The sequence below is a fragment of the Uloborus diversus genome, chromosome 4, assembly GCF_026930045.1.
Source record: "Uloborus diversus isolate 005 chromosome 4, Udiv.v.3.1, whole genome shotgun sequence".
NCBI lineage: Eukaryota > Metazoa > Arthropoda > Arachnida > Araneae > Uloboridae > Uloborus > Uloborus diversus.
Genome location: NC_072734.1, coordinates 73,908,404 through 73,923,605, shown reverse-complemented (window position 1 = coordinate 73,923,605; position 15,202 = coordinate 73,908,404). Strand labels below are relative to the sequence as shown.

Below are 15,202 nucleotides of genomic sequence, written 5' to 3'. Positions count from 1 at the left end.
TAAATATTTCAAAATTGTGTAATCTATGTTATGATGGTGCATCTTGTATGAGATGCCTGTACAGTGTTGAGACTGCGCAATTTTTACACGCAAGCTCCATGCATTTTACATAAATTTAATGCTCATATTATAACTTAATGTTTAGCTAGTAAGTGTTCATTAATTCCCTGTACTAGAAACATTTTAGCAACTCGATATATTATATGCTTTCATAGAAACTTTTTGTAAAAATATGCTATTTTTGAAAAATTTCCCACATCAAAAGATACTTTCATATCAACAAATATATCTTGAGGCTCTTTACTTGACAATCTCTGATGTTCTCTAACAAATGGTATTCAAGAGTTAAACCTATAAAGGCTCCCTGAAAGAATTACTGGAAAGCGACTTTCTCCAATGATAGAAAAGCTAATGTTATTTTAATATGTATGACTTTGTTTGAATTTTTGTTTATTTTATTTCCCATGGAGCGTTTTTTGAACAATGCTACACTCTATCATAAAAATTTCAATCTCAATTATTGATTGACAATTGAAACTCTTAATAATTTTTGCACTAATGCATACATGAACCAAGTGTGGAACTTTGTGAAAGAACTTTCTATAACAGTCTTTGCTGTATGCCAATGTAGAAGAGGTGACAAAACTCACATGAAGTTGTAGTCAAAATATTAAATTAATATTTTGAATAAAATAATCAATTCAGTTTCTTCAGAAATTGAGACAGGATTTGATGAGATACATTTCTTTCTGGTATTAAGTTCAATATTATGTAGGTTGGTTATAGAAATCGAAAAAGAAAATATTACACTTATACACTAGCGCAGCCAGAAATTTTTTCTGGAGGAGGTTTTTTGATCAAAAATACCTTCTGGAGGGGATTTTTTGGTGAAAATTACCTTGTGAAGGAGATTTTTTTGATCAAAACACTTTCATATGCATAAACTACTGCATTAGAATTTGTGTTTATGTTAAAACCAATCGCTCTGGGAGGTGTTTTCATCTCCCCCCCTTCGCTGCGCCACTGCACTTATAGGAAACATTTATAGAATGAGGGAAGAGAAATTGTTTTGTGAAGTACGACTGTACTTATAATGACGCAAAATAAATATTAGCCCAATATAAAAAGCTTTCTTGGCTATTTTAAAGAGAGAAATATGAAGGAAGTGTGTTTTTTAACATAAGTTTCTTGCTTTTATTGTTTTTTGTCTGTTTCAATCTGATCAGTTATTTTAAAGATGACTTTTGTGTCTCAGGAGGTTAGAAAATTACTTTCGAAGCGCAATGTGGCGAGCAAGACCTTCCTCTTTAGCTACACAGGAAATAAAGCAAAACAATGGATATTGATTAAATATAGTTACAAAATTTTCCGTTCTTCCTGACACCAAAAATAGCAGACTAAAACTTTACTAAAAAATAAAAACTAGTACCGGGATATTTTGTGAGGTAACTTGTTAAAAAATAAATTTAAAGCTTTGGTCGCAAAATTTTTAATTGTTCTTAGCAAACCGAAATATTCTTAGCATTAAAACCATTTTATTATTCCTCCCTGTTAACCAATATTTATTTTATACCGTACTGAGGAAATTCTTTTTCAAGAAACTCGACCCCCCAAACGAAATTCTTAAATGCCGCCCCTGGTCTAAACCTGCTGGAAAATGCCAGTTCCGTCTGGATATTGTCTTTTCTAGAATAGTTATATATTGCTCAGAACGCATCATACCCTCAACAGGCTGCAAGGAACCAACCCCAAAACATAGTTTTTTTAGGGAGTTTTACAAATTGGTTCATTTTCTTTCGTCTGGGAGATCTCCGCACCTGTTAAATTCTTTGGGCTTGGACAATGAAATAACTTTTGTTGCTAAAAATGGTACTTGTCTCCAATTTTCAACAATCTAATTCTTATATTTTAATGCCCTCAAGTAGTGCTTTTTCTTCATTTGCTGGGTCAGAAGATGTTTCTTCATAGGTCGATAGGCTGGCCGACTGATTGAAAGCAAGTGCCTCCAAACAGTAGATGAGCTAATATTTATTCCATTTTCCTTTAAACCTCTACTAAGTGCTGCACTAGCCTTTGGAGAGTCATTTTAACTTTGTATAAGTAGAAAAGAGTCATCTCTTGGTGTTGTTTTCAATTTTTGACTACATTTTTCTCTCCGCTTTGGAGATATGGATCATGTTTCTCTATTTTGTTTTATAATGCGGCTCACAGCTGCAATACTATCGCCAAGTATTTTTGAAATATCTCAAGAGGAAGTATTTGGCATATGTATGGAAAAAATAGCAATTTTTGTACGCTTTCCTGGTGCCACATCTCTGACGACAGTGAAATCTCGACTGACAGGATCATAGCTGCAGCTTTCATCTACGGAAGTCCCCGCATATAAGCTCTCAGAAACCCTCTAATTGATGGAAATTGATTTTAGGTAAAGAATTTATTCATCTAATCCACATTTTTACAAGTTTTAGTTGGATTGCTAAAGAATACATTGAATGATTTTAAAATTGAGGAAAAAATACTTTGCTTCAATTAATTTGCAAAAGGGTGTAGTAGATGCAAAATATCTGTCATTCATCTGTATTTTAGAACTCTGTAATATGTTTCCCCCTTATGCCTGTGTTTTACTATAAAAGGAAAATATTTAGGACATTTCATAAGGTAAACCTCCGTGAATGTGGAACGATAATTTTCCACTTATGAAAGCATTTTGAGTGGTTGAAGACACAATTGTTCTATCCATTGTTACAAACACTTCATGATTACTTATATTTACGAGAGCTAAAAAATGTTAGATTATTGCTAATTTTTCTAATTATATTATCCTCAAAATGAGGTTTTGAACTACATTTATTCATAAATTCATGAATGATATTTTGACAATTTTCAGGCATATTTTAAACATGTTTCATGCAGATTTGCACACATATTTCAAGCTTCTTATGTTGCATATAATCCAGTCTTTAGAAATAGTTTAAAATTTTTTCTTATAAAGAGAAAGGGACTTCCAGTAGGTCATGCAAACTTTGATGTTAGATTTTAAACCATCACAATAGGGACTATTTAAACTTTTGGGACACTTTTGATTTTAATACTTTTATTTTTGATATTGTTTATAATGATTCAAACAATTTGGGTCAAAAGAAATTATGTCCAATGCACTTCAAAATTACATATCATGTTTTCTTTACAGTTACTAAACTTTATCTTTAATTTCAATAACAATAACAGCATTATACAACCTTTTGGAATGCAATATTTAAAAACTTTTCAAATGAGGTAGGTATTAAAAAAAAAAAAAAGCAGCAATAATCTTGATATATATTTCTTTCTAATGGTGTGGGAAAGAAGAACTTATAAAGACTCATATTTATGCTTAAATATCTAATTTGCACAAAAAAGAAAACTGTTAAAAAAAGATTCAGTAATGCACTGCAAAAATTTTGGAATACAACCTTTAACAAAGCAACTAACAATAAAACTAATACAATATCAATTAAAAATGAGACATACAGTTCGATCCCCTCGAAACAGCCATCCACACTGTGCTCTAGAGAATGTGATTGATTTTGTGGATATTTGTGCAGCAACAACATCACTACTCATCAAAATGTCAACTTCATCCTCAATTTCAGCTTCAGTTTCCTAGAAAAATTATATAACTAAGTAAAAATAAATAATCAAACCATGTATCCCCCAAACTAATAAAATCATATCCCATATCAAAAAGGTTCAAATGCACTATATACAAACCTCATAACGCATTTTTTGAAAAACTTTCAATTTATTGTCTAAGACAACCAGTGATTGGGAAGGCTTAGCATCACCGACAAAAAGAAAACTTATATCACCTCTCTCCCACTTCATATCACTAAAATCCACAAGGGTTGTATCTAACCTACAATTAAAGAAAGTCAGTAACATGTAGCTATTAATAAGCTAATAAATAAAATAGCAATAAAATCAAATGTTTCATTTTCTATTTTACAAATATATATGTATGTATATATATATATATATATATATATATATATATATATATATATATATATATATATATATATATATATATATATATATATATATATATATATATATATATACAGTGAAACCCCTCTATTACGGACACTAACGGGACAAACTTTTTTGTCCGTAAGAGAGGGGTGTCCGCTTTACAGAGGTTTTTTTAATTTAATTAACTTTAGTTATTTGTTTATGTTTTTTGAAATCTTAAATGAAATATGTGTGAATTCTACTCTTTCATATGCATAGATTTTTTTTAATTTACTAGTTTTTACCAACATATACATAATAAACAATTATTTTATCAGGTTAAATTCAAATATTACAGTTTTGCACACTCAAAGAGATTTAAATAACAGGTTCGCATAAAAATTACATACCTAATTTGTACTTTTAAAAAATTGTTCGTTTGATGTCTGTTGATATGTTTTGATCGATGAAAGTCTTTCATTTTCGAAATGTATCTTAAGTTCTTGTACCAAGTCTAGTCCTTTAGGATCGTTGTGTTTAATTGAAAATTCCCTGAGTCCATCTAATACGCTTAAAGCTTCGTTAACATTTTTAATTGTTTTAACGTCTTCTTTTACGGACAGTTCATCTTCATCGTCATCCTCAACTGTATGATCTTCGTTAATTTCGCGCACTATGCTTGCAATTTCTGTTTCGCTTTCTTCGGTGAAAACTTGGTCGTCGATGGGAGCATAGTCTTCAGCGGTCACATTTGTGAACCCTGCTTGTTGCATTAACGACTGCAAATCGGATCCATCATTGTCACAATCAACTTCGTTGTCAATTTCCTCTGTGGCAGATCCTTTTTTGAATCCAACACGATTAAAGCAACTTACTATTGTTTCTTTTTTAACTTCCTTCCATGCGTGCTTAACCCAGCTGATTGCATCTAACCCATCAATTGTTTTGGACAATTCGCTACTTGTTTTAGTTTCTTCCATTTTATTGATTAAATGCTTCATAACTAGTTGTCTGTATTGAATTTTGAATGCTTGAATTATCCCAGCATCCATAGGTTGGCATTTCGATGTTGTGTTTGCTGGCAAGAAGACTATTTCTATATTTTTCAAGTGAAAGTCTTTGGGATGGGAGGGCGCGTTGTCCATAAAAATAACAATATGCCTTTTTTCTCTCCTCAACTTCTTATCAAAAGTTACAAGCCAATCAGATATGACACTGGTTGTCATCCACGCTCTTCTATTTGAATACCAGTCTACAGGTAATTTTTTTATATCCAGTCCTTTAAAACACTGAGGTCTGGCTGCTTTTCCGATGACAATTGGTTTTAATTTTGTACCATCCATGCTGGCACCCAACAAAACTGTTAAGCGTTCTTTGGAGATTTTGCCACCAGAGCAGTTTTTTTTCCGTAAAGTTAAGGTTTTATCTGGCAGAGCTCTATAAAACAAACCGGTCTCATCAATGTTATAAATGTCACATGGCTCGTAATTTTCAATCAAACTAGGCACTTTCTCAAACCATTTCTCGCAAACGTCAGCATCCACATCCATGGATTCACCACATATTTTTTTAAAAACGATATCATGTCTCGTTTGAAAACGATCTAACCATCCATTGGAAGCTTTGAAATTTTCTATACCCATTTCAGTAGCTGCTTCTTTCGCCTTTTCTTGTAAAATAGGGCCAGAAATCGGAATATTTTTGCTTCTTGCGGACACAAACCATTTAAACACAATTTCATCCACTGCAAGGGCATTACTTTTAGGAAAATCTTTTTTCTTCTCTTGGTTTCCATTTATGAACCATTCTTTCTTAAACTTCTCTTTTCCTTTTAATATACAGCAAATTTGTGTGCGTCCCACACCAAACTTTTCAGCAATGTTCCGTATTCCAATTTTATTTTTTTCTGCGAAATCTATAACTTCAATTTTTTCTTTAAGAGAAAGAGTACGACGCTGACGATGAGTATTCAGAGCCATTCCAATGAGAACGATGAAACAACTGAATGCTTTTACCCTTAAGTTTACTTTATGATATTGCATTGGCTTTACTTTTACTCTCTATAAAATATTTTTGTTAGATGGCACGTCAACTCGGCTCCACTTAGACACAACATGCCTGCTTGTTAGTCATCTGAAAAGGAACAAGGCAACGGGGGAGGGTGGGGGTATAGACAGAAACTTGCAGAATAATCATTTTCTCTTTTCTTTTCTTTTATTTTTGACGATTTGATGATGTTTTTTGGAATGAAAAATGCATTTCGGTGTCAAGCTGAAAATTTTTTGCTACGCAGTAGATGCAAAGTAAAATTGCAAAGAAATATTTTTTTTATCTCCGTATAAGCTGGTCGACTTTGCATTAAATGAAGCCTTTCAATGGAGTAGCTATTTAATTCTCAAGTTTTAAATACTGTCCGCAAAAAAGGATGTATCAATGTAAATGACTTCGAAAAGGGTGTCCGTGTCCGTATTTGAGGGTGTCCGTACGAGAGAGGTTCCTTATACATTAGGTTTAATGTCTCTCTGCCGGGGAATTAAAAACTGTCCGCATAAGAGGGGTGTCCGCATTAAAGGGGTGTCCGTTAGGAGGGGTTTCACTGTGTGTATATATATATATATATATATATATATATACAATTGAAAAATTATTACAATTTAGGGGCAACCAGGGCTAGAAAAATCTTTAAAATTTTACATGCCCGGCTGGCCATTATTTAAAAAAAAACCGAACAAAATTCTTACATGTTCAGTTTTTTTATTGTATAATAATAAAAATATTTAAATTTGTCGTATAGCATTAATCAGACAAAAAATTAATTTAACAGCTTTATATCTGAGTTAAGAACTACTTCAATATAACACATTTAAAAAAAGTTTAAATAAATAGTACATAATAAGTTGTCATTAAAATTACCAATACTTAATTTAAAAAATATAATAATTACATGCCCAACATGGCATGTAAGGGTAAAAGATTCATGCCCAATCAGAATTTTTACATGTCCCGGACATGTCGGGCAATATAATTTTCGAGCTCTGGAGGCAATGGCAGCTCTTAAATTATATACAAGTATTTAAGTTCCGAGCAAGATGTCTTTTCATTTTTTATCAGGTTTGAAACTTTATTAACGCATATGTGTGTGTGTGTATATATATATATATATATACAGTGAAGCACCATATACATTTTGAAGGGACTGCATGAAAAAAGTGTGCAAATGAAAAAAAAAAACTTATAATTGGTAGACATTAAATGTGTTGTGTACTAACCTCTGCAGGGACCAAATTAAAAGACGTATATGGGCAATTCCACGAAAATGTCAACCAGAGCATCAAAATTTCAATATTGACAAAACTATAAGTATTGTATATCATTTAAAAGCTTGAAATATATTTCTTTAAAGTGTACCAAACTAGATTTTAATTTATAATTTTTCGTACTGAAAATAAGCTGCAACATATGCAATAGCTTTTCTGGATGTTTTGGGGAAATTCGACATGTAGTGATCATTTTTTTTTTCTAAAATAAATTCTAATAAAGCTACTCTAATTACTCTAACAAATGTATTTTCATTGCTTGCCTTTTATGCAAACTTATTTATTTGTTTTGCTGCTTAATTTTAAATATTTACATTAGTATATTTAGAAAATTTCAGTCAGTTACCAAGCAGTTCTAATTACTGTAATTCTTTATTGTAGCAATATTTGCCAACTCAAATGCCATAGGCCGAAAGTAGAGACGTACCGAGTACTCGGTACTCGGCCAAATACTGATCAGATACTCGGCCAATACCGAGTAGTTGCAAAAAATTGAATCTTGTCCAAAGCAGTAATAAAATTTATAAAAAACAAGAGCAAGCATTATATTCTGCAATCATTTACAATTAAAATTTATAAGTCAAATTTAAATTTTGAGAATAATGAAGTTTGTAATGCTTCAATGGTATAAATCTTTATTTTAATGCCCCCTAAGTTAATAAAACTTATTCATTAAAAATTATGCAAAAAAGGTAAGTATAGAAAATATGGAATTTTTATATTAAAATGGATTTTTGCTACAAACAAAAATTAGTTATAAAAATATAAAAATACCTTTGCTTAAAAAAAAAGGAAATAAAACAACGTTAAAAGTACAGTGCAGGAACACTGCAGACATGTGTTTTGGCGCTACAAGGAATTCCGTTTTCAATGCACAAAATGGGAGCTCGTGGATTTAAAGGCATCCGACAAAAGTCTGATTTTTTTGTCGAATGTCTTTACATTCTTTAGCTCACATGTTATGCACTGAAAAAGACGTTCCTTGTAACAGGAAGGGGGGGGGGCAGAAACATGTGTCTGCAGTGTTCCTGCACATTTGTTGCATTAAAAAAATTATTTATGTTTGGCGGAATAAAACTATAATTGATTGGTATACAGTGAAACCCTCCTAACGGACACCCCTCTTATGCGGACAATTTTTAATTCCCCAGTTCCAATACAAATAACATTATTAAACCCCTATCCTGCCGACACCTCTCTATTGCGGACAAAAAAAATTGTACTGTTAGTGTCCACATTAGAGGGATTTTACTGTAATTTGTTTTAATTCCAACTTGATTAATCATACCTTTTATTTATTTATTTTTAATTTCAAAAATATTTTTTTCGTAAAATTTTTGACTCAAACAAAATTGTTTATATAATGCGTAATTGAATTTCAGCAGGAATTCAGTTTTAAAAACTATTATATGGACAAGGAGGTCTATACTACTATTCCAATAAGTTCAAAATTCATCACCTGTGTGTCGGTGGTTCTTTTTAAAACATAATTGGTACTTGGTAACTCGGCCGAGTAGTGAAAGGCTGAGTACTCGGTACTCGGCCAAAGTGCTTCTCGGTACGTCTCTAGCCGAAAGTTTATTCATTGTTCTTTGATCCTGATTTGAAAATTGAATGAAAATTCCCTTAACTTTCAGAAAAATCTCTTATTGAATCAGTATTACTTTTCACATAGGTTGCATTCATGTCAGTCAGTTACCAAGCTGTTAAGAATTTTTCTAAAATCACCCAATATGTATTTTGGAAATTCAATTATACCATAAAATTCAGCTTAAAAAGTACAATAAGTGAGGAGAAAATATCTTTTTAAAAGATAGTATTTTGTGGTTTATGTTTCAAAATACTTATCGTTTTGTTCTGTGAATGTCAGTCAGTTACTCGTGGATTTGCCCATAACTGATAAAAACGTATAAAAGAGAATCATATAAACGGTGCTTCACTGTATTATATATACATATAATGAAACAAACAAAATGAAAGTTGAGAAATATATATATATATATATATATATATATATATATATATATATATATATATATATATATATATATATATATATATATATATAGTAAAAATTTATTCATTTTTAAACAGCTTTTTTGATTGCTGTAATTATATTTTACACGTACATCACATTGTAAGATTCAGATTCTTTCCACATAAACAATTTAAAGATTCGTTTCTTACAGACATATCTTTGAATTGAGATATGAATTACTTTCAACTTTGATAAAAATTATGTCCCTATATTGGTACTTAAGTTCATAATCATTAATGTTACCACAATCTATTCATATTTATTATTTTAATGTTTTAGTGCATTAAATGAAATTTTAGAAACAATACACAAAACATTTATAAAATTTCCGAGATCTAAGTTAAAGCTACCTTTGTCTAAAATACAAAAATTCAATACATAAGAATTTAAAATATTCTCCATAAAGCAAAACAAAGGAATTATTTCCACAAAACATGAATTTCAAACTCAGTATAAAAAATTTCTCCATAATTAATTAAATTCAGTTGAACACAAAAATTACTAAATTTTACAAAATCCACCTTTTGGTTGTTAAAAACTTGAGTTATCACAACTGCAAAAACTATTCTACGATGCAATATAACTGCTATCAGGGTTCATACACTTTTGGTTAAAAAAAGTTCAATGACTTTTCCAGGTTTTCCAGGTTGTTTTTTAGAAAATTCCAGGTTACTCGCTTCATTCAAAATTTAAGTTTAAATAGTAATATTTTCACAATAATTAAAATTGTTTAAGGTAGCAATGCAGAAGAACTGAAACTTCTACAATTAGATTAAAAAAAAAAAAAAAAACCTTGGAATTTTTTTTTCCTTTGTTTTTTTTAAATATTTTGTTCAAAATTGTTTTAATTTGTTTACTATTTGTTGAAAACAGAGTACTTTCACCTTATTTTAGCGTTTCTTTGATGTCACGCGTAATATTATAGCGTTTTGCTGTAGTCCTGCAGCAATCTTTTAGCATCCGCTTTTGGTTTACAATACTTCTTTTATTTTCTCATTAGTAGGTTACACAGAACATATTGAGCAAAATGCAAAACTAAATTTCAGTATATATATGATTAACTTCGTTGCATCGATCGGAATACCATGTAAGGCATAGTAACAAAAATCAACATCCGCCGATCATAGGTCAATGCCAATAATCTTTTTTTTTTTTTCACATATTAAAGGACGCTTACATTAAAATTTCAAATTTTCTTCTCCAGAAAGTAATAGTTAATTAACAAAAATTCATAACTTTTTGCACATTTAATGTTATTTTCAATAGTTCATATTGATATAAACATCCAATTCTGTTTCTGGAAGTTTAAGTCTACTTCCATTGCGAAAACGATCAAATATGGCGACAAAGTGAAAAATTTTAAATAATAAGTAGATTTTTGGATTTGTAGTATAAAAGTAGTAATAAATAATTAATAATCCTTAAAAAACTACAATAAAAGCAAAATAGTCAGTATTTAGCACATAAGAGTCTAAATCAATAAAAACAAAAAATGTTATGAAGATTAAATTTTGTATTTTTCCAGAAAATAATTACAAATTATCCGAAAAAAAGGCACAATTTGTGTTGTTTTCAATAATTTGCATTGCAATTAACATCCAATGCCGTTTTCGGGAACTTAGGCACTTAGAAAGTTTTGTGTACTTCCATCTTGGGAATGACCAAATATGGCGGCTATGCCCAAAAATAATAAATAACTTTTTTAATTTGTCGCATGAAGACAATTAAAAAATAATAAATCTTCATGAAACTACAATTCATTGAAAAGTTTTTATCACATTTGCGTCCAAGGCAGTGAGGATATAATCTTATCCTTCTGTTTTAAGAACAAAATTTTTCATTTCTCAAGAAAATTATTTTAAATAATAATAATAATAGAAAAACAATTTGCAGACCATTTTTTGTTACTTTCATCAGTTTTCAATTAAAGAAAACATCCAATTCTGCTTTGCTTTTAGAAACTTAGGCATTTTAGGATCGTATCTACTTCCATCTTGTGAATGACCAAAGATGGCGACTACGTTTCACACGTAGCTGAAATGATTTTCCGATCAAAAAAAAAAAAAAAACGATTTTCCCCGATCGACCCTCCCATCTACAGGTTGTGCTTCCGAAGCAGTAAATTGTCTTCTCTCCTGTTGAGTTTGTGCATAATTCCTGTTCACCTGATTTTTTTTTCCCTTGGGAACAACTGAGAGTCAAAAATGGCGGCTGCTGAAGATTTTTGGGTCGCCACTTTTTTCCTCATAAAACAAAATTCCCTGGGAAAAAATTGGGAAAAGAAAAATTTTGGGGACTTATTTGGAAAATTCCCTGACATTTTTGACTTTGTCATTTTCCCTGATAATTCCAAGTTTTTCCGGAGCGTACGAACCCTGAAACGAACAGAATGTTGTGGCAATCCATCTAAACCTTTAGGCAGTAGAAAGAAATGCGTTCCCCACACTGACTCCATGCAAGAAAATCTTCCCTTCTTTTGGCGCATTTTTCGTTGTGAAAAAAAATGTTCATTTTTCGATTGCTGTTTTTAAGTGCCAGGTCAGTTTAGATAAAAATTTACAATTTTTTTCGTGAAATCACAGTAAAAACGAAGACTAGATCTCATGGTACTTAATTCCTTGGGAAAAAAAAGGAAAAAAAATTTTGGAGGACAAAATTTGAAAACTCCCTGACTTTTCCCTGACATTTTTGACAGTGTAATTTTCCCTGACAATTCCCGGTTTTCCCGGAATTCCCGGAGCGTACGAACCCTGTGCTATATTACTAAACTAATTCAAATAGCACTTTTCTCTGCATTATTTTTCTAATTAGCATTATATCTGAGAGACTTTCTTCTATCACTTTCTGTTTCTGAAATATTTTAAATTTATTTAGGAAACATTTAGATTTTTGAAACAAAAATACATATGATACAGTTCATATAGTATTTATAATTAAGTCAATATAACCCTTGAACTACTTTACAATATTTAATTTCCATGATAAAAAGTGTATATCACCTTATATTAGATCCTTTCTTGTGTATTCTACAAATATCTGAGGGCAATATTCTAGAAACCAATGGAACTAGAAAGTAAAATAAATAAATGACAGGATGCATTTTAAAATTAACAAATATTTTGAAAAACAATAAGGCTAGATAAGCAGCGAATAAACAAAGTATATGATAGGCAAGATATTTTAATTAATTATAAACAGTGATGTTCCCCATCATTTTTTCAGAGGGTATACTCTCACTAATCCATTATGCACAATATGTGTGTGTGATTACAAGGCGTTCAAAAGACATTGATATATTCAGTGTTCAGAAATATAAAAAAATAAGGTTACATGTGGGGAAAAGGTGGTTAACATGAATATATTATTTTTGCTTTAGGAAAATTTAAAAATGCGATCATGGAATCTGAATTATAAATGAAAAATTTTAAAGCTTGAGAGTATACACTATTTGTCTAGAAAATGTTTGAGAGTATACGGCATATATGGAGTATACCCTATGGGAACACCCCCTATTATAAAATTTTAAGTAATAGTATTGAAATAAATTATTTTTAGAATTGCAATTTTTGACAACAGCTAGGATGCCCTTGCTACATGTCAATCATTTGATCGCAATGCTGAGAGATCCCAGTTCGTCTTTCAACATATTTGGCACAGGCTATTTTCCTCAACAGTACTAAAAATGCACAATTTGTCCAACACACTCCTTCAGCAATACAATCTGTTATCAGGGTATCCAATAGATTGTAATCTACAGGAAGTTAAGAGGATTTTAATTTATTTTAGTTTTAAACTTAACAATAGCCACGATTGTAAAACATAATTTGCATATTAACATCTTTTTTCCTAAGCCTACTGTATGGTAATAATATAAAAAATAAAGGAAAATAAAATTGTCTTTTCTACAACAAGAGACTCTTTGATAAAAGATCTACCGTGTCAAAAGTTTTTCAGCAAATGTCTGAAAAATTCGATCTTAAAAAGCAGCAGGTCTCATGAGGTTTAATTTTGCAATCTTCATATTCAAAGAAGTATATTTTCTAGATAGCTAATGCTTAAAAAAAAAACCTTTTATGAATGCTTGTACCTTTTATGGGAAGAAACCAAAATGCCTAAGTTCAATGGAATAGCTAAAGAGGAGGTTTTAAAGATATAATATCTAAATCTCATAACATAAAAAATAATATCTATAATATCAAGCTAATCTGATGTAGCATGTGTCAAAATAATGTCTGATTGCCAAAAACATAAAAATACAGTCGAACCCCTCTATAGCAAACCCGGGATATAGCGATTCCTCGGTTGTAGCGAACCTTTTAATTGGTCCGAACTGAATCCCTATGTCATTAACACAATTCCATATGCTTATAACGATCCAGAAACACGAAAAAAATCGGCTATAACGATCCTAAAAGGTCTGAATTTTTAAGTTCTTCTTTGCACATGCCCCAAAATGAAATTCTTTAGCATTTGTTCTTTCAGCAAACTCCATCTTCTACAATGCTCACCCCTTTTTCTAGGAAATTCCCAGTCCAAACCACATTCCTCCTTTATTGTTCCTTGTAAGAGCAGTGATAGGGATAAATAATCCCTACGACTCTTTCCTACCTACTTTGTAGTGAAATCACTGAAGTGTGATGATGCCTCACCTGATTTCACCTGTCAATCATTTGGATGGCGAAACGCTGGAGAGGGCAAATTGCCGGAGAGACGGAGCAGCTGCTTCTTCGGGGGGGGGGGCGGTTTTCAAGCTCCCTCAATTTTTTCAACTGGTTTTAGTCAGAGGACGAGCTTATTGGTCACTCGTGCGTTTGCTCTGGTTTTTAGTTTCCTTTGCACTGCGGATAATCGTGTGAACTAGGTAGAAATCATCATGGCCAGTGGAAATAAACGCAAAGCATTTTCTGTTGAAGAAAAAGTGCAATCAATTCGCAAATTAGAAAGTGGCGAAACCCAATCCTCACTTTGCAAAACATTTTCGCTCTCAAAATCTACTGTAGCCACAATTTGGAAGAACCGTGATGCAATTGTTTCTGTCTATGAAAGAAACATAAACGGCTGTAAAAAAATGCAAAAAGCAGAAAGGCAAAATGTAGACGAAGCGTTATTTAAGTGGTTCGCTCTGCAGAGGAACAGAAATGTACCGATAACGGGAGCCATTCTGCAGGCAAAGGCAAATGGATTTGCCAAACATTTTAATGAAAAAGGTTTTGTCTGTTCTAACGGGTGGTTAGATAGAGTCTAGAAATGGCACAACATAACGAGTGGAAAAGTTGTGGGTGAAACTGCAAGTGTGTGCTCTTCTGATGTGAAGGATTGGATTCAAAATGTGTGGCCGGACATTATTCGAGATTACAACGAAAAGGATATTTTTAACGCCGATGAAGCGGGCTTATTTTATAAGTTGACTCCAAATCAAACATTGAAGTTAAAAGGTGAAAAATGTGTCGGCGGAAAACACTCCAACATAAGGATAACCATTCTTGTTTGTGCTAACATGACTGGCTCTGAAAAACGAAAGTTGATGGTTATTGGAAAATCGAATAAGCCAAGGTGCTTTAAGAACGTGAAGAAACTCCCTGTAGTTTATAAATCAAACAAAAAATCTTGGATGACTGCTGACTTGTTCCAAGAGTATCTCCAACAATGGGATAAGGAGCTGTCCCAAGGGAAAAGAAAAATTGTTGTGCTGATAGATAATTGTTCAGCACACGTTGAACCAAGGAACTTACAATGGATTTAAGTCGTTTTTCTCCCTCCCAACACTACTTCAGTAATGCAACCCATGAACCAGGGAGTAATTCGTAGCCTTAAATGTCATTACAGAAAACAGCTAATCTTGCACATTTTAGAATGT

General features: G+C 31.6%; 1 protein-coding gene across 1 annotated transcript in view; it reads right to left on the bottom strand.

The window, feature by feature from the left end:
* Nucleotides 1–15,202, bottom strand: part of LOC129220121 (ankyrin repeat domain-containing protein 13C-like) — a 50,471-nt gene that overhangs the window by 22,657 nt on the left and 12,612 nt on the right. Inside the window, 3 exon segments of the mRNA XM_054854463.1 lie at nt 3,511–3,642; nt 3,751–3,895; nt 12,345–12,411. Of these exon segments, the coding sequence (XP_054710438.1) occupies nt 3,511–3,642; nt 3,751–3,895; nt 12,345–12,411 (344 nt within the window).